Source organism: Hypanus sabinus, chromosome 3, assembly GCF_030144855.1.
Source record: "Hypanus sabinus isolate sHypSab1 chromosome 3, sHypSab1.hap1, whole genome shotgun sequence".
Taxonomy (NCBI): Eukaryota; Metazoa; Chordata; class Chondrichthyes; order Myliobatiformes; family Dasyatidae; genus Hypanus; species Hypanus sabinus.
In genome coordinates this window covers 37,904,131-37,923,518 of record NC_082708.1, presented here as the reverse complement: position 1 = coordinate 37,923,518, position 19,388 = coordinate 37,904,131, and the positions used below count along the sequence as shown (strand labels likewise).

Genomic DNA, 19,388 nt, shown 5'->3' with positions numbered 1-19,388 from the left:
ATAAATCAAGTTAAACTGTTGAGAATATGCTTTGTATTGTCTGCAAAGGAGAAGGCTATTTTGCAGATGATCTTTTCCGTTTTGCTCCTGTATACGAACTGCAATTAAACTCCTCCTCAAATCATAGAACGGAACTGAGGGATGTCTACAAAACGAATTAGAAAATTGCTATTTTCTCCATCTGGACTGAACTCTGATAGATTTCATCAACATCAGTGGTCTCTTTTGTTGTTTACTGTGCCCGCACAATTCTCAAAGACAATTCATATTGTTGATTATTTAAGATTATTTGATTTCACTGATAGAAGAGTTTTGAATGAGAGGATGAAGATACAATAGAAGGGATTAGCAATTTAATACAGAGGTGTGTAGACATTTTTTGTTGCCAACGGCAATACATCTCTGGAGCTCAACAACTACAGGTGTTGTTGTAAATCTATGCCGGTTGCAGGTTTCACAGGTTTTATCCATTTTTCATAATAGTGATGCATGACACTCCAGTATTATCAGACATTTTACAGTTACCTTGAAGTGGTTAATGTTAAGAGTCATAAAATCATACAGAACAGAGATATTCCAGCCAGTAAGTACAATTTGCTCACACTTGTCTTCTATGCTATGGTGTTTCAAATGTTCATCTAAATACTTCTTAAATGCTCCACTATTCTCTCAGGTAGTGTGTTCCTAATTCTGATGAGAATTGAATTATGTTGTATGTTGCAAGCCATGCTCTCTCAGATTTTCAGTTAAAAATAATATTTCCACAACTTAAAAGAGTTATTTTATTTTTATTTTTAAAAGTTGCAATTCTATATATTCATGATTCCATCCTGAACAAAATAACATTGAAGTAGTAAGAATAAATAGTAACAAAAATTGCTGGAAATACACTGCAGCATTATCACGAAAAAGAAAGTGTTTCAAGCAGAAAACCAAAAGACAAAACAAGTTAATGTTATGTTACAGATAAGATGGTAGAAGAATAAATGAAGCAATTTACATTTTCTTTATTTATTTCATATTTCCAGTATCTGTGGTTTTCATTCACCAAAATATTCACTTAATATGCTCTTCTATGTCTGTATCTCATAGTAGGCAGTCTGTAAATCAATTTAGATTTTAAATTTGTGGCTTGATGTTTATTATGCTATATCTGTTGACCAAAGGTTGTCTTTCATCGTCAGTGTGATTTAAGCCTGCTGAAACCTCTCTGTAATTTTATGAATAATTTGGTCAACTATCAATTTCTCTTTACAGTCGACTTGCAAGCATTACAACAACACTTTTTCCCAAGGGATCTCGGAGTGTGGTACCAAGAGATATGCCTCTCAACATTTTTGTAAAAATCATACAATTCATTGCACAGGTATAGTAACAAAATCATTCACATTGTACCGATGACATTAGTCTTGAATTATCTCACTGACAAGGCACCATCAATAACTCTGAGATGTGGGTTAAGGTAGGCTTTTATTGGCTGGAAGAAAGCACAAGCAGCAAGTGACCATCACAGAACGTCCTGGAGACTGAGGAAGGGTCTGTGGCTCCAATCGCCTTTATACCGGGGCCTGTGGGAGGAGCCACAGGATCAGTCAGTGGGGGGGGGGGGGGGGCGTGTCCAGACAGGTATATGTAGTTCACCACACTAAATAAATTCAACCAAAGGTTACAAAATTTACAAATTATAACAACATATTAAAGAATTTGTTAGGGGTCATCATTTTGCTCACATTGCTATAAAGTGGGAGAAAGCAGACTTTTTTTTAATTACATAATGGATTATAAATATGGAGCATCATTTGTCCTGCTGCAAAGATTTCCTTTTGCTGATTAATATGGTACTTATTCTTGTGTTCAAGTACATTTTTGCTCTTATTTATTTAACCATTCTTCTTAGATGATGCTACTTTAGTTGATTTGTGAAATATTTTACCTACACAAATAGAAATACACTATTTGCCTCCAAATTTCACTTGCATGCAATTATAAATGAATGCAAGAACTTCAGTGGTTATGGGATCAGAAAAGAACAGTATGTGAATGAAATTTAAGGAAAATAATCATTTCCTTTCCCCAATACAGCTTATTTTTTGTTAATTTTTACCATATCAGCCAAACCTTAGGAATCAGGCAAGGGGATATGTAAAAATGGATCCTAAGATTGTGGAAATCTTGGGTCCAGTTGTATACATTTAAAAATCATGAAGCTACAATTTCTATTGGAAATTTCTATTCACTTACTATTTTGACACACAACATTGCAGGAATTGCATTGAGACTATTAGAATGACATTGACTGGGCAGTGACATAGTTTGGAGCATATGGAGATCCATTTTTACACATTGGCTGATTTCTATCCAATGTAAAGAGAAATCTGGTCAAGACCATATTGACTGCTAAAGAACTGTCACCCATTTTGTAATACTATCCAAGACAAATATTAACTGAGGTGTGGAAAAAGCAATATAAATGCACTTACACATAACATAATTCTGTGTTTTTTTTTCATGTTAATTTTGACTGAATTTTTATGTTTTTGCAACAGTCTTCAACAATATTTTAAAGCTTTTATTTTACTTTACAGGAGAGGTTAGATTTTGCCATGAAAGAAATCATTTTTGACCTTCTTAGTGTTGGAAAATCACCAAAGACCTTCAGTCTGAATCCAGAGGTATAAAGGATGAATTTATCTATAAAAATGTACTTGTTTTCTATGACAATGATTTGAATTTCAAATTCATATATTTTTGGGTGCAATGCACAGTAAACTTTAACATGACAAAGTCTGTCTGTTTTCTACATTGTAAAAGAAATTATTAATGTAATTGGGACTGTCTTAGTTCCACAATCAAATCCATGTGCTGGCATAGATTGATAATGAAGGGGAGCTTCCTTCAGCTGAAATTAAAGAAAGCTATATATGTTATACTGGTACTGCAAAAGCATTTCAGTTTTCATTTTCTTTTGGCTGCTCAATTCAAAATGTCTTCCTCTGTATATACCATTGGATACTGATCGCCATCTTGACAAAGCTTATGCCCATCTTAATGTAAAGCAACACACAAAATACTGGAGGAATTCAGCAAGTCAGGCAATATCTGCAGAAGGGAATAAATAGTTGATGTTTTGGGCTGAGATCCTTCATTAGGATGAAAGGATTGTGGAATAAGCCAGAATAAAAAGATGATGGTGGGGGTTGTGTGGGAAAGTAAGGAGTACAAGCTGGCAGATGGTAGGTGAGACAGATGAGGGGGAAGGACAGTGGGTGGGTTAGGGAGGCTGGTTGAAATCAGAAGCTGGAGGGGATGGGTGGAAGAGGTAAAAGGGTGAAGAAGAAGGAATATAATAGGAGAGGACAGTGGACCATGGAACAAAGGGAAAGAGGAGGAGGGGAACAAGAAAGGGTGAGAAGGTAACCAGAATGGGGAATAGAAAAGAGAGAAGAGGGTAGGGAGGAAAAATTACTGGAAGGCAGATAATTCAATGTTCATGCCATCAGGTTAGAGTCTACCCAGAGAGAATATGAGGTGTTGCTCCTCCAACCTGAGTTTGGCCTCATCATGGCAGTAGAGGAGGCCTTGGACAGACATGTCAAAATGGGAATAAGAAGTCAAATTGAAACAGGTAACCACAAGGAGATCTTGCAGTGGACAGAGCAAATATGCTTGACAAAGCAGTTCCCAAATCTGTATCAGGGCTCAATGGTGTAGATGCGACTTCACCAAGAAAAACTGCTTGATGTCCTGAAAGGTTGAGAGGATAGTGGTGGTTTAATGTATATCCCTATCTTTTTAATAACTAGTTTCTTTTTGATCTTTGGTATCCCTTCTCAGTTGAGTCAGCTATTTCTGAAAAATGTCAAGAGTTGTCCCCTAAATTTGTTATGAAAAATACTATTTAATCTATAGCTAAGATGTTTAAAATTTTAAAAATTATTTATTTAAAATTGTTGAAACTTTCAAGAAATTGAGAGGACGTTCAAGGATCTCCTTTAAGGGAATATATTAGCTTAATAATATCTGTAGCTTTAAACTTAGCATGTGGAAAACAAACATGGTTATCTCATAATAAAAGTTTAATTTCCACTTTTGAATTATGATTCACAGAGAATGAACATTGGCTTGAGGGCATTCCTTGTGGTTGCTGACAATCTACAGCAGAAAGATGGAGAACCTCCAATGCCTAACACAGGAGCTGTTCTTCCATCTGGGAACACTCTCAGGGTGAAGAAAACTTACCTGAGTAAAACCCTTACAGAAGAAGAAGCAAAAATGATAGGTTAGTCATAACCTTTAAGTTAAAAGGATTTATGGTATGAACATGCAATCTCTAATTTTCATATGGGTTCTCCATGGATCACATGATCTTACACACAGAGAGCCCCAAACATGTATAATCTGGAAGTTAATTCTGTACTTTTGAAATGTGTCTGTGTGGCAGCTGTGAAATGATCTTAGGTAAGTTCCCTTTAGGTATGTATTTAACTGACATTCCTTTCCCTTTCTCCACCACCCCAGAACAAAGACTTTACCCAAGTTTACAGCTGTCACCTAACCATACATTAGTCTCCTGTCCAACCTGTCTTGTATCCATGAAATTATAAATCCAGTCTGGTGTCTTCAACAATCATAACATAAACTGATCTTTATCACTGGTCTAACACTCTAACCTTCATCACTGGTCAAATTAAATGCTACATCTCCCACCGTCTATGGTATTAAAACTTCGAGAAAAGCAGAAAATACTTGAAATCTTCACCATGAAGCTGCTTCTGCAGAGAGAAAAAGAATATTATTTTTGTCTGGCAGATGTGGTCTGATTTGCCCAGTACCTTTACAATTTCTGTTTTTATTTGGGATTTCCAGCATCTTGGATTTTTTTTATTACTGAGGAATTTTAAATGGAGTTACCGTAGTTAGTGGAGTCTATTCAAATCATTGTTAAGTTAATTTTTCCTCAACTCAACAGGAATATCTCTGTACTATCCACAACTAAGAAAAGCCCTAGATAGCATCTTAAGACATCTTGATAAAGAAGTTGGACGTTGTATGATGTTGACAAACATGCAGATACTGAACAAGGAACCTGAAGACATGATCACGTAAGCCAGCATATTGCTAATGTAGAATTAAGAATTGAAGGTGACTGAACAAAACTATTTTAAGTACTGTTTCAAATCAATTTCATATGTCCAGATCTGGTGCAAATCTTTGCAATGAATACTATGGTAGAGTGTTATTTTTTGTTATTGCATAAATGGTTCCACATTCAATCGTATGCCAGGATGACTGGAATGGAAAGTGGCATATTAATGTTCTTTAAACAGATTTGGAAAAGAAAAGGAAAGTGACAAGGTAGTCAACAGTTTACTACATGCTGTTTATAATGGTACAGGATTTATTACTGGCCCATACTATTTAATTTTTTTCTGTCTGAGAACCATTTCATTTTGAGTTACGTAGAGATTGATGCAGTGTTGTTTGATTTGTATTTTCTGCATAATTTACTCTTGATTTGCATTTTCTACATAATCAGGTAAATGTAAAAAAAAGTATTATTTTGTTCATATTATCAATTAACTGTTCTCTACATCAATTCAGAGGAGAGAGGAAACCAAAAATTGACCTCTTTAGAACCAGTGTAGCAGCCATTCCACGAATAATCCCTGATGGAATGTCAAAATTGGAACTGATTGATTTACTCGCAAGGTATGTGCTTTAATTTTAGTTAAAATTATGATTAAAAATCATTTAAATTTAGCTTTAATTACAAATTTAAAAATTTCTACTTTTTCAGGCCTTGCATTTTAATACAATGTAACACTAATAGAAGTAAGCTTAACAGCTTAGAACTGAGGCAACAGATGCACAAAGCATTAAAGGCAATTTATCAGTCTAAGTAATTGTGAATAGAATTCTAGAATAGCAGATAATCTGGAAGAACTTGGGGATCAACATCTGTGGGGGAATGCTTCTTGTCAATGAGAAAAGGAAGAAAACCAGTATAAAAGAGAAGGGTGTGGTGAGACAGGGAAAGTGTTAGAATTTTGGTTTTGATTCCATGTATGTAGCAATAGTAATAAAAGTGATGATCAGCTTAATAAAACCTGTATTAGGGGAAACTCAGCTGGAAAGCCATTACACTAATGAAGCAACAAACAGTAAGACAATCCTATTGGTCTATCATTGCCACATGTACCAAGATACGGTACAAAGCTTAACTTCCATACTGTTCATACAGATCAAATCATTACACAGTGCAGAATAAAATGTGAAAGTTAGCATTACAGTGCAATCCTGGTGAACAATAAAGTGCAGCAACAGACAGTGGTAGATTGTAAGGTCAAGAGTCCGGGAGTCTGATTACAGTGAAATTGAAGCTGTTCTTGAGCCTGATGGTATGTGCTTTCAGGATTTTGCATCTTCTGCCCAATGAAAGGAGTGAAGAGAGAATGCCCAGGGTGGGTAGGGTCTTTGATAATACCGTTTGCTCTAAGAACATAGAAACCAGGGGCAGGAGTAGGACATTTGGCCCATTGAGCCTGCTTCATTATTCAATAGGATCATGCTTAATCTGGCTGTAGATTCAGCCCTGCCTATCCGCCATTTTCCTATAGCCCTTAATTCCCTTGCTATGCAAAAAAATTATTTAACTTCCTTAAATATAGTCAATGAGGTAGCCTCTACTTCTTCCCTGGGCAGAGAATTTCACTGGGGGAAAAACATTTTCTCCTAATCTCTGTCCTAAATCTATTCCTTTGAATCTTGAGTCCATGTCCCCTAGTTCTCACTCACCAGTGAAACAACTTTCCTATCTCTATCTTATCTATTCCTTTCATAATTCTATATTTTTCTATCCGACTCCCTATCATTCTTCTAAAATTCAGGCAAGGATAGACCTGTGTGACTTAACTTGTCCTCATAAGGTAGTCCCCTCACCTCAAGAATCAACTTGATGAGCCTCCTCTGCACCACCTACCAAAGTCAGTATACACTCAGTGACCACTTTATTAGGTACATCCGTACACCTGCTTATTAAGGCAAATATATAATCAGCCAATCATGTGGCAGCAAATCAATGCATAAAAGCATGCAGAAATGGCCAAGAGGTTCAGTTGCTGTTCAGAACAAACATCAGAAAAGGGAAGAAATGTGATTGAAGTGACTTTGATCATGGAATGATTGTTGGTGCTTTTGGGGTGGTTTGAGTATCTCAGAAACTGCTGATCTGGGATTTTCATGCACAACAGACTACAGAAAATGACAAGAAAATTGAAAAACAACCAGTGGGTTGCTTTGAGAGTGAAAATGCATTGTTAATGAGCAAGATCGGGGAGAATGACCATACAGGTTCAAGCTGACAGGAAGACAACAGAAACCCAAATAACCATATATTCCAATATTGGTTTGCAGAAGAACATCTTTGAATGCACAACACATTCAACCTTGAAGTGGATGGGCTACACTCAATGGCCACTTTATTGGGTACCTTCTGTATCTACTGCAATGGCCACTGAGTGTAACTTCCCTCAAGTGAGGAGACCATGTTGTAATTTTCACTATTTAAGTAATATCTGCTCTTTTATTTCCATCCAAAGTCGATGACCTTGCATTTACCAACTTTGTGCTCATCTGCCAGACCCTTGCCAACTCACTTAACCTATCTATATCTCTGTATATTTTTCTTTTCCCATCAATTTAGAGTTGTTAGCAAACTTAGATATTGATTTAATGAGGCAGCGAGAAGTATAGACAGGGTTCACAGAGAGGAGACTAGTTTCATGTTGTGCTGAATTGTGCCTATAACTTCCTGCAGTTTCTTGAAGTCACATTCAGAGCAGTTGCCATGTAAAGCTGTTGCGCATTCAGGCAGTATACTTTCTGTGGTGCATCAATAAACATTGATAAGAGTCAATGGGGACATGCCAAATTCCTTTGGTCTCCTGAGAAAGTAAAGACATCGGTGAACTTTCTTGACCAGGACGCAAACATGGTTTGACCAGGACAAACTATTGCTGATGTCCATTATCAGGGAACATGAAGCTTTCAACCCTCTCAACCTCAACACTGTTGATGTTGACAAGAGCATATGCACTGCCCCCCTGTCTGGTCAATAACAACCTCTTTTGTTGACATTGAGGGAAATGTTATTGTCATGACACCATGTCACTGAACTCTCTATCTCTTTCCTATACTCCAACTCATAGTTCTTTGAGATGCTGCCCTCTACAGTGGTATCTTCTGCAAATTGATAGAGGGAGTTAGAGCAGAATCTGGCGATGCAGTCACGAGTGTACAAAAAGTAGAGGAAGGGACTGAAGATTCAAGCTTTTGGAGCACCAGGTTTCAGAATAATCGTGGCAGTATTTGTGCTGCATATAGTTACAGGTTGTGCTCTGTTGGTCAGGAAGTAAGGTTATTAGATACAATGGTGTGTTTTTTAACTATGAGAAAATGAAGATTGGAAAGGTAAATTTAAAGGATTGTTTGTGCCTTTTGCTTTAGAATGCAGTGTATAGGATGAGATAATTTTTTTTAATGGTGAACAAATATGACAGAATAGTTAGAAGCAGACTTAACAGCAGTCAAAGGATTAAAATGAGAAGCATTGATGTGCATGTTAATTGTAAAGAGCTTAGAACAGAGAGCTGGAGCAACAATTTTAGTGAATGTATAAAATGTACAATATCAGTTTGGGCATTCATCAAAAAGATACCCTGGTTTTCAATTCCACTGGAATTAAATGTGGCTCAATCAGCATAACTCAAACATCGAAATGAATGGCTTGATGGTTTAAAACACAGTAGTATGTATGAATTAGCAAATTTAATTTTGCTTATGTGTCAGAGGTGAAGCCTCACAGGCCTAGAGGGTATGAATCAGAAAAATATGCTAGTAGGCCAAAGAAAGATTCTTTGTAAGAATCTTTTATTTCTGTAATTAAAATATTGTTCAAATAGTCAGATCTGGCGCTCATAACAATAAAATGCTATTTAGTTATTGTGCCATAAGTGTCTTCCATGTAGTGGTAAGAAGGTTTTTTTACATTTATATCTCTTCCTACATTAATGGATACACAAGAAATACTGTAAATAATGGAAATCTGAAAACTGGACACACACGCACGCACGCGCGCGCGCGCACACACACACACACACACACACACACACACACACACACACACACACACATACTCACTCACTCACTCACTCACTCACTCACTCACTCACTCACTCACTCACTCACCAGGTCAGGCAGCTATGGAGGAAAATGAACGGTGGACATTTTAGGCTGAGACCTAATGCAGGGTCGTGGCCTGAAATGTTGACTGCTCATTTTCCCACTGAGTTCTTCCAGCATTTTACCTATATATTGATTCATATTAACAGATAATTGTAAGATTGTAAGTGCATGAAGTTCTTCACCAGATAAGCAGTAACAGCAATGAAGGCTAAGATTTTTATAATGGATATTAGGAATTCCAATTAATTTACATGAAATACATGCTTTAGCAACAATAAACATGTATATTGTTTACTGTGATAATTCCATAAGATAACATGAAAATATTTCCACCAGAGCTTTAATAAGTATGATACTTAAGCACATCTTTTCCAGATGTATGGGAAACACCTTGAATGTTAGGTCACCTACCTCTAACTTTGGACTTCATCACACCCATTTTCCAATAGTGAACCTCAGATCCTCACCATTATCCCTCTGCCCCTAGTGTTACCATGACCATCAAATTCTGTTCGCTCCTTCAAATGCTGACTGGCTTTGTATACCTCCCTCATTCTATCTCACTCCCCAACTCTATTTCCCTCTCCACCAATTATTCTAAACCCTGCTACTCTCTTTCTCTTGCTGCTCTTCCTACATTTTTCTTCCCTCCACTTTCCTTTACCCTTCCTTTTATACTATTCACTATTCTAACCATCTGACTCACCCATCTTATTCTTTCCTCTTTTCTCTCTGCCACTCAGTCCTTTACCCAACTCTGCTCACTCTTTCTCTAGCCATCTCTCTCTCCTCTTCCCCTTTCTATCCCTGCCCCACTCTTTATCTTTCCCAGACCCTTCTCTTTCTCTCTATCCCCAACCCCATACTCTCTTGTACTTTATCTCTTGTGATTTGGATTTTTACAAGTTCCTCTCTATTGTTTGCAGATAATTTCTCTGTTATCTTAAGAACATTAAGAAAGAACAATCTGCATACTTTATTAATTATAAACTTTCAATTTTCAATTCAGACTAACTATCCACATGGATGATGAACTTCGTCACATTGCACAAAACTCTCTTCAAAGTCTTCTTGTTGATTTTGCTGATTGGCGGGAAGATGTATTGTTTGGCTTCACAAACTTTCTACTCCGTGAAGTTAATGACACACAACAAAATCTTCTTGATAGCTCTTTAAAATTATTGGTGCATCTGCTCAGTCAATGGAAACTTGCAATACAGACTCAAAACAAGGACCAGGACCAATCTAAGTTCAGGACCTCAGAGGTAGGTCAAATTTATCTTTACACTTGTAATTACTTGACATAACAGTATTGATAGGTGATTTACATATTCATTACATGATTCCTTTCTAGCATTTGAACATTAAATAATGTTTCAGCTATCGTGATGACACACAATTGGTTAATGTTTTGTGTTTTTGACATAATCAAGCTGTACAAAGATGTACATGAAGTCACACTATAACATGTTACTTTATAAAGCAGGACAAGAATAGAAAGAAAACCAGTGAAATATTGAAAAGTGAAGGTGTTTAAATCACAACTAAAATATTAAACGTTGATGTAGATATATGTAATTTGGTATCTGCAGATCTGATTGCAGAATTAGTAATAGGATGTACATATTCTTGATAGGTATTATATAACCCATGCTCTGTGACTTCTTTTTCCTAATGATCAGACAAGTGTAAAGAGTATGTGCAGTTACTAATCAGCTAGCAAAGAATTTTCAACGAAGATACTGATTTCTTTGATCATTAATATTTTACACTACTCTCTACAAAGGTCCAGAGTGCCTTTATTCACTTCATTCTTCATGCCTGATCTCTGGATATTCCTGGTAGAGTCATACTATGTCCTTCTGAAAAAATAGGTGCACTTGGATAAACTTTAAATAACGGTTAAATTTGTATCAACTTCAGATTGACTTTAACTTAATTTTCTTCTGTGCAGAAACAAATTCAAATCAAATAGTGCAAAATGCTACCAAATCAGCTAATACCTCGTACAATACATTTGGTGTATTTTCAGTCTTATTAACCTTTCAGTTGCTTTTGGATATTAACAGCACAAGTCAACTCTTTCCTAGCTGTATAGGCATTTTCTCAGTAATGTGCTTACATATCTGCTCAAATTATTTCTGTTGCCACCTTCAAACAATCTCCCAAGCTCCTCAAGATACTTCTTAGTTCTCCTCTCCTTATCCATATGTTGCTGATGATGATACCACATGGGCTAAGCTTCCACATGGACCGAGATAAAGCCCGATTTTACCACATTTTGGGCTAGAAATTTGAAGCAAAGCAAAGGCATTGAGCGCCTTATTATGATTTGGTATTGTTTTCAACCACATGCCTAATGCCCTTCATTCACCTCCTAAACCTTCTTTACCTTTCCACTTCTGTCACCAGATTTAAGATCATCCTTAAAAGCCATTTCATTGCTGAGCATTTGATTAGTCTCTAATCTAGTGCCAATATTTTCTGTATTAAATCTGGTGATATTCCTTTGTAATATTTTTCATCATTGTTAAGTGCTAAACAAATTAACTTAGTGGATATCAAATGTCTTAGAGTCATAGAGAACCACAGTGCAGAAATGGGCTATTCAGCCCATCTAGTCTGTGCTGAACTATTATTCTACCTAGTCCCACTGACCTGCAACTGGAATATAACCCTCCATTCCCCTTCCATCCATGTACTTATATAAATTACTCTTACATGTTGTAATTGAATCCACAATCACCACTTCCACTGGCACTTGTTATACACTTTCACTGCTCTCCGAGTAAAGAAGTATCCCCATGACCTCCTTAAACACTTCACCTTTCCCATGACCTCAGTGGAAAAAGACTGTTTTCATTTACCCCATCTATACCCCCCATAATGTTGTATACTTCTCATTGGTCTTCTAATTAATCTTCTCATACCAGTTTCCAGGTCCTGCACTAAGTAAGTGCCTATAAGTGGTCCAACCACAAAATTTGTTTCTTAATGTTGTCCAGATTGAGGTGGGGGAGTATCCTTACACCTTTGATCAGGTTTTTGTTTAAAAGGGGCTGCAAATTTAACACAGCAGTCAATAGCATGCATATAGAGCAATAGTAAAATTCTAAAACTTATGCAGAGCTCAAAAGGTTTGAGGTACACAACTTCAGGACAAAAGGGCTCCAAAGAAGCCCAATGTAAAATATGGTTATGTTTTTTGATAAAGATATTTTGAATTGCTAACCAATTATACAATATTACTTTTGAATGTATCTACTAGCTTCAGCAAGAAAGGAGTCCTCATTCAAATGTGCTTCATGCTGTGGAAGGATTTGCTCTTGTTTTACTCTGTAGTTGTCAGATTGCAACACGAAAATTGGCTGTTTCTATCCTGAGGGAAGTTCGTGCATTGTTTTCAGCTTTAGGACAATCAGAGGTATGAAGTTTTAGATATTTCATTATTAAAATGATATATATTAGTGAATAATAAGGCTATCTATTAATTTTGCATTTGCAGAGTTGGTAATTGAAAAATCTGTACTCTCTTTGCACTATTCCTAACCACACCATCAAACCCACAGATAAGGGAGAGGAGCTGTAGTAGTGTGGCAGACTGACCTCTACCTTGCTGCACCAGGCAACAACTCTCAGACACCTCTTCTTACTTACCCCTCAAATAGGACCCCACTAAGGAGCACCAGGCCATTGTCATCTGCACTATTACTGACCTTATTAACTCTGGGGTTCTCCCATCCACTGCCAGCAACCTCATAGTTCCCTTACCTTATCTCCCATTTCTACCTCCTACCCAAGGTCCAAAAGCTGCTTTTGCAGGTAGACCCATTGTCTCTGCTTGTTCCTGCACCACCGAACTCATATCTGTATACCTCAACTCTGTTTTATCACCCCACATCAGTCCCTTCCTGCCTACATCCGTGACACTTCACACACTCTGGATCTTTTCATTGACTTGATGTTCACTGGCCCCAATCATCCAGTTTCACTATGGATATCCAGTCATATACATCTCCATCCCCCATCAGGAGGGCCTTAAAGCTCTTCGCTTCTTTCTGGACAACAGACCATTCTGTTCCCCTCCACCACCACTCTCTTCTGTCTGGTGGAACTGGTTCTCACTCTCAATAATTTCTCCTTCGGCTCCTCCCTCTTCCATCAAATGAAAGGTGTAGCCATGGGCACTTGCATGGGTCCCAGCTATGTCTGCCTTTTTGTCTGCTACGTGGAACAGTCTATGTTCCAAGCCCACACCAGCTTTTCCTACGCTATGTCGATGACTGCTTTGGTGCTGCTTCCTGCATCCATGTGGAGCTTGTTGACTTTATCAACTTTGCCTCCAACTTCCACCCTGCCCTCAAATTTACCTGGTCCATTTCTGACACCTCCCTCGCCTTTCTCAATCTCTGTGTCTCTATCCCTGGAGACAGCTTATCTATTGATATCTTATATAAACCCATTGATTCTTACAGCTACATGATCTATACCTCTTCCCACCTTGTCACTTGTAAAAATGTCATCCCCTTCTTTCAGTTCCTCTGTCTCTGCTGCAACTGCTCCCAAGATGAGGCTTTTCATTCCAGAACTAATGAGATGTCCTCCTTCTTCAAAGAAAGGAACTTTCCTTCCTCCACCATCAACATTGTACTTACCCATATCTCTTCCATTTCACACATATCTGCTCTCACCCCATCCTCTTGCCACCCCACCAGGGATAAGGTTCCTTTTGTCCTCACCTACCACCCCACTAGCCTCTGCATGCAGCACATCATTTTCTTACTTCTGCCATCTACAACAGGATCCCAACACCAAGCACATCCTTCTCTCCCCTGCTTTCTGCAGGGATTGTTCCCTATGCGATTCCCTTGTCAATTCATCCCTCCCGGTACTTAACCTTGCAAGCAGAACAAATGCCACATCTGTCCCTACACCTCCTTCCTCACTATCATTCAGGGCCACAAACAGTCCTTCCAGGTGAGGCAACACTTCACGCATGAGTCTGCTGGGGTCATCTACCATATCTGGTGTTCTCAGTGTGGCCTCCTGTATATCTATGAGACCCGATATAGATTGGAAGACCAGTTCAACAAGTATCTATGCTCTGTATGCCAGAAAAAAATGGGATTTCTCGGTGGCCACCCATTTTATATCTACTTCCCATTCCCATTTGGACATGTCAGTCCATGGCCTCCTCTTATGCCATGATGCGGGCACACTCAGGTTAGAGGATGAACACCTTGTATTCCCTCTGATCAGCCTCCAACCTGCTGGCATGAACATCAATTTCTCGAACTTCTGGTAATTCCTCCCCCCTTTCCTGTTTTCCTTGCTCACCTAATCTCCTTACCTGCCCATCAACTCCCTCTGGTGCTCCTCTCCTTCTCTTTCTTCCTTGGTCTTCTGTCCTCTCCTATCAGATTGCCCCTTTCCCAGCCCTTTATCTCTTTCATCATTCATCTTTCCAGCTCTTTACTTCACGCCTCCCCATCTGTCAGTTTCACCTATCACCTACCACCTTGTACTTCTTCCTCCCCTCCTCCCACCTTCTTATCTGACTTCCCATCTTTTTTTCCAGTCCTGATGAAGGGTCTCAGCCTGAAACATTGACTATTTACTTATTTCCATGGATGCTGCCTGGCCTGCTGACTTCCTCCAGCATTTTGTGTGTGTTTATTGAAAAATAATTATTTTTTTACACATATAATAGTCCTAACATAGAATGAATGAAAAACTTTCATTGATGTGCTTTTAATACTAATGTGCATTAGTGTAGGAAATGCTGTCTTAAATTATATGAAACTAAATCCCACAAATGCCAATTTGCAAATGACTTGAATATCTACTTTTTGTGCTATTCATTAAGAAATAAACATTGGCCAGAATCATTCCCCTATAGAATTTTTCCTGTTGATTTAAGAAAGTGGTTGTTGCTTCCATTTAACTTAATTATCCTTTGATGCTGCACTAAGGTACCAATTTATGGCTGGGGAGGGACTTGAACACAAAACCTTCTAATTCAGAGGTGAAAATGCTGTCAATTGAGTCAGTGCTAGTTGAAAATTGAGAAGGGAAATGGAATTTAGATCAAGATCTGGTTACACATAGACTTTCCCCATATTATTCCAAAGTATGAATGCCTATCCCTAGGTCTGTAGAAAACTATCAACAAGTTACAGCAGGAATGCCAGAAATGCGATGAACATCAGATGCATGCACTAATCCTGGACTTACAATTGTTAATTGTACAGAATATTACAAGAGTAAGGGCTCAGCACCGAGTTGGTATTTATGGTGTGCTTTATGAGAAGTACTGCTGCAAACCTTAAGCATGGGAAAAGCTGTCACTGAGGTTATGTTTAATTAAATCCAGTTCAATTTCTGAAATTTGAAAGCATAAATAAGAATGAATAAATAAGTGGACAGCTTTTCTAATAGCAAGATTTTTCATAATTCGTAATACATGCCTAGAAGCTACATGAACACTTTGATGTTCCAAATAATAAGAAATTTATAAAGAAAACCACATCTTTTCTGTAAAATGAAGTTAGCATTTTTAAAATTCTGTGTAATCTAGGCATTCAGGCTACTTAAAAAATGTCTTTCCTTTAATAGGATGATGATAGGCCAATGATTGAAGTCATGGATCAGTTAAGTTCATCTATTTTGGAGAGTTTTATCCATGTAGCAGCCTCAGATTCAGTAAGTATAAAGAAAACTGTCAGTTCCAGGACATGTATATTTATCTTTAGAAATTGCCTAAGGAAAAACAGCATAAGGGGGCAGTTTTGAAATAGCATACAAAATAGTCTCAATAGGCAACACAGCTATTTCACCTACACATTCCTACTAGTATGAGGTCTAAACTATTCTAATATCTGGCTTTTTATTGAAATACCCTCACTCCTATTTCAGGTGGGTAAACTTGACTGTCTTCTCCCTTCCTGCTTCTCATGTTTATTTTGCAGCGAATGTCATATCTTTTTAAAAAGCAATCAAAAAACATCACGTTGTGACAATGAGAGACCAAGTAGAATTTCTATCAATGAGTGTTAAAAATCTCCATTTGTTACCAAAAAATTAAGTAGAAATAATATATACATTTATATTTTACATCATTCTTCACAAATAAGGAAGCTATCATAATTCCCCAACTCAGGTCTAAGACTGATATTAAGTCTTATCAGGTCCTAAGAATGTCATTGAAATCTAATCTGCATATCTGAAGAAATCTTCAATGCCTTTCAAGAGGTGTTCATGTTGCTTTCTGATTAAAATTATTTTCCATTACATGAGGTGAGAAGCCAAAGGGTGAGTCTGCTATTCATTTCAAAATGTTCATGCCAATCAGTGAGTGCTAAAAATCCATACACTCCTCTTCTTATTGGGATCATAAAATGTGTTTTGCTTTCTTAGAGTAAGAAATATGATGAATGTGAATAAGAGCATAAGATTTCAGGATAATTAATATCAAGTATTTATAATTCTATACAGACTACCATTCCCTTTGGACACAACGGTGATTTGCAGTGCCTGGTAGAGTGGAATGCTGTTTTGGTTAACAGCCATTATGATGTAAAGAGTCCTTCTCATGTCTGGATATTTGCTCAATCTGTAAAAGATCCATGGGTTCTGTGCCTCTTCAGCTTTCTCAGACAGGAGAATCTTCCAAAGCATTGTCCTACGGCTCTCAGCTATGCATGGCCATATGGCTTTACCAGATTTCAGCTCTTGATGCCCCATGTTGACCCTAAGTAAGTAATTCTGGGTGTATTGTTTTGTTTTTAAAGATTGTTCATATCCAACTAAAAGAATTTAGAGTAAAAATAGACCTATGACTCCCGTGATTTAACCTAATCAAAGATAAAATGTTAATTTGGAGCCATTTAAGGAGCAATGAAGCTAATGGAGCCCAAGGAGGGTGTCTAAATGGAATGGGCAGCCAGAAAGAGGAGACTATTGTAAACTTTCAAAATTACCTATTGGGGTGAATTTAGTTCTGCTGCATGTGTAAGATGACACAGTTTCAGAGTTCTAATCTGTTATGTTGCAGTAGTCCCATGTACACAAAAAAAGTAAGCACAACATGTGGTGTCGACAACTATGTGACTCTCTGGAGGAACTATCTTATCCTTTGCTTTGGAGTAGCAAAACCCAGTATTATGAGTCCTGGTCACCTTAGAGCTTCAACTCCGGAGATTATGGCTACGACTCCTGATGGCAGTTATAGCTATGATAATAAGGTAACAAAACTTTTATTTAATAAAATGGCAGAATTAATGTTTCACTCTAGAGATTACATAATATCAGAATCCAGATCAGGTTTAATATCACCAGCATATGTCATGAAATTTGTTGTTTTGCTGCAACAGTGCATTGCAATGCATAGTATTAGAACTATAAATTACAATTAAAAAGTATATATCGATACAAATAAATTAAATTAGTGCAAAGAGAGAGGGAAAAATACTGAGAAAGTGTACATGGGTTCATTGTCCATTAAGAAATCTGATGGTGGAGGGGCAGAAGCTGTACTGAGTGTGTGTTTTCAAGCTCTGGTAATTCCTCCTTGATGGTAGCAGTGAGAAGAAACAATATGATGGGGTCCTTAATGACGGCTGAGTTTACAACTGACGAAGGGTCTCGGCCCGAAACGTTGACATCGCTCTCCCTATAGATGCTACCTAGCCTGCTGTGTTCTACCAGCATTTTGTGTGCGTTACAACTTCCTACAGCTTTTCCTGATCCTGTGCAGTGGCCTCTCCATCCCAGATGGTAATGCAACCAGTTAGAATGCTCTCCATGGAACATCTGTAGAAATTTGGTAGTGTCTTTTCTGATACAACAATTTTCCTCAACCTCTTAATGAAATATAGCCACTGTCATGCCTTCTTTGGTTGACACCTAGGAACTTGAAACTCCTCACCCTGTCCACTTCTGATCCCTTGATGAGGACTGGTGAGTGTTCCCACGACTTAACCCTCCCGAAGTCCACAATCAATTCCTTAGAGTTACTGGCACTGAATGCAAGGTTGTTGCTGTGACACCACACAGCCAGTGCTCTTGTATGCAAGAATCACCATCTGAAATTCTGCCAGCAATAGTTGTGTCATCGGTAAATCTATAGATGGTATTTGAGCTGTGTCTAGCCACACAGTCATGGGTGTAGAAAGAGTAGAATAGTGGGCTAAGCATGCACCTTGAGGTATGCCATTGTTGATTGTCAGTGAAGAGGAGATGTTGTTTCTGATCCACACTAACTGTGGTCTCCCGGTGGAAAAAGTCAAGGGTCCATTTGCAGAAGGTACATGTTTCAAGCTTTTTGATTAGAACTGAGAGTATGGTTGTGTGAATGCTGAGCTGTAGTCAATCAACAGCAGCCTGACGTAAGTGCTTTTAATATCGAAGGCTGAGTGGAAAGCCAGTGAGATTGCATCTGCTGTAGACCTATTGTGGTGACAGGCAAATTACAGTGAGTCTAGGTCCTTGCTTAGGCAGGAGTTGATTCTAGCTATGCCCAATCTCTCAAAGCACTTCATCATAGTAGATGTGAGTGTCACTAGGTGATGGTTGTTGAGGCAGTTCGCCCTGCTCTTCTTGGGCACTGGTATGATTGTCATCCTTTTTGGAGAAGGTGAAAATTCTGACTGCAGTAGTTGCAGATTGAAGATGTCCTTGAACACTCCCACCAGTCAGTTGGCACAGGTTTTCAGACCCCTACCTTGTATACCATCAAGGCCTGACACCTGGTAAGGGTTCACCCTCTTGAAAGATGTTCTGATGTCAGCCTTCGAGACAGAGATCACAGGGTTACCGAATGCTGCAGGGATTCACATGAATGTAGTTTTATTCTCCCTTTCAAAACACGCATAAAGTTAAGATGATTTAGGTGTGAAGCATCCCTGTCATTCATGATGTTAGTTTGCGCTTTGTGGGAAGTAATGGCCTACAAACCCTGCCAGAGCTGAAGCTCATCCGATTCCATCTTTAACCACAATTGAAATTGTTTTTTCCACCTTAAAATAGCCTTCCATACTTGGACCTCTTGTATAGGTCTGGATCACTGGTCACTTGAATAATGAAGTGAATAATGAAGCCATTGAGCTCCAGCGCTGCATCCGAATTGGCAGGGGTAGCCATGTTTC

The 19,388-nt window shown here is 38.1% G+C and overlaps 1 protein-coding gene across 3 annotated transcripts in view; it reads left to right on the top strand.

Moving 5' to 3' along the window:
- Positions 1–19,388, top strand: part of LOC132391211 (protein furry homolog) — a 260,162-nt gene that overhangs the window by 111,357 nt on the left and 129,417 nt on the right. For all 3 annotated transcript variants that reach the window (XM_059964113.1, XM_059964112.1, XM_059964114.1), the window contains exons 13-22: positions 1,258–1,366; positions 2,586–2,672; positions 4,108–4,279; positions 4,970–5,102; positions 5,602–5,709; positions 10,253–10,508; positions 12,512–12,667; positions 15,859–15,945; positions 16,738–16,997; positions 17,297–17,486. In XM_059964113.1, coding sequence (XP_059820096.1) covers positions 1,258–1,366; positions 2,586–2,672; positions 4,108–4,279; positions 4,970–5,102; positions 5,602–5,709; positions 10,253–10,508; positions 12,512–12,667; positions 15,859–15,945; positions 16,738–16,997; positions 17,297–17,486 — 1,558 coding nt within the window. The remainder of the gene's footprint in view (positions 1–1,257; positions 1,367–2,585; positions 2,673–4,107; positions 4,280–4,969; positions 5,103–5,601; positions 5,710–10,252; positions 10,509–12,511; positions 12,668–15,858; positions 15,946–16,737; positions 16,998–17,296; positions 17,487–19,388) is intronic.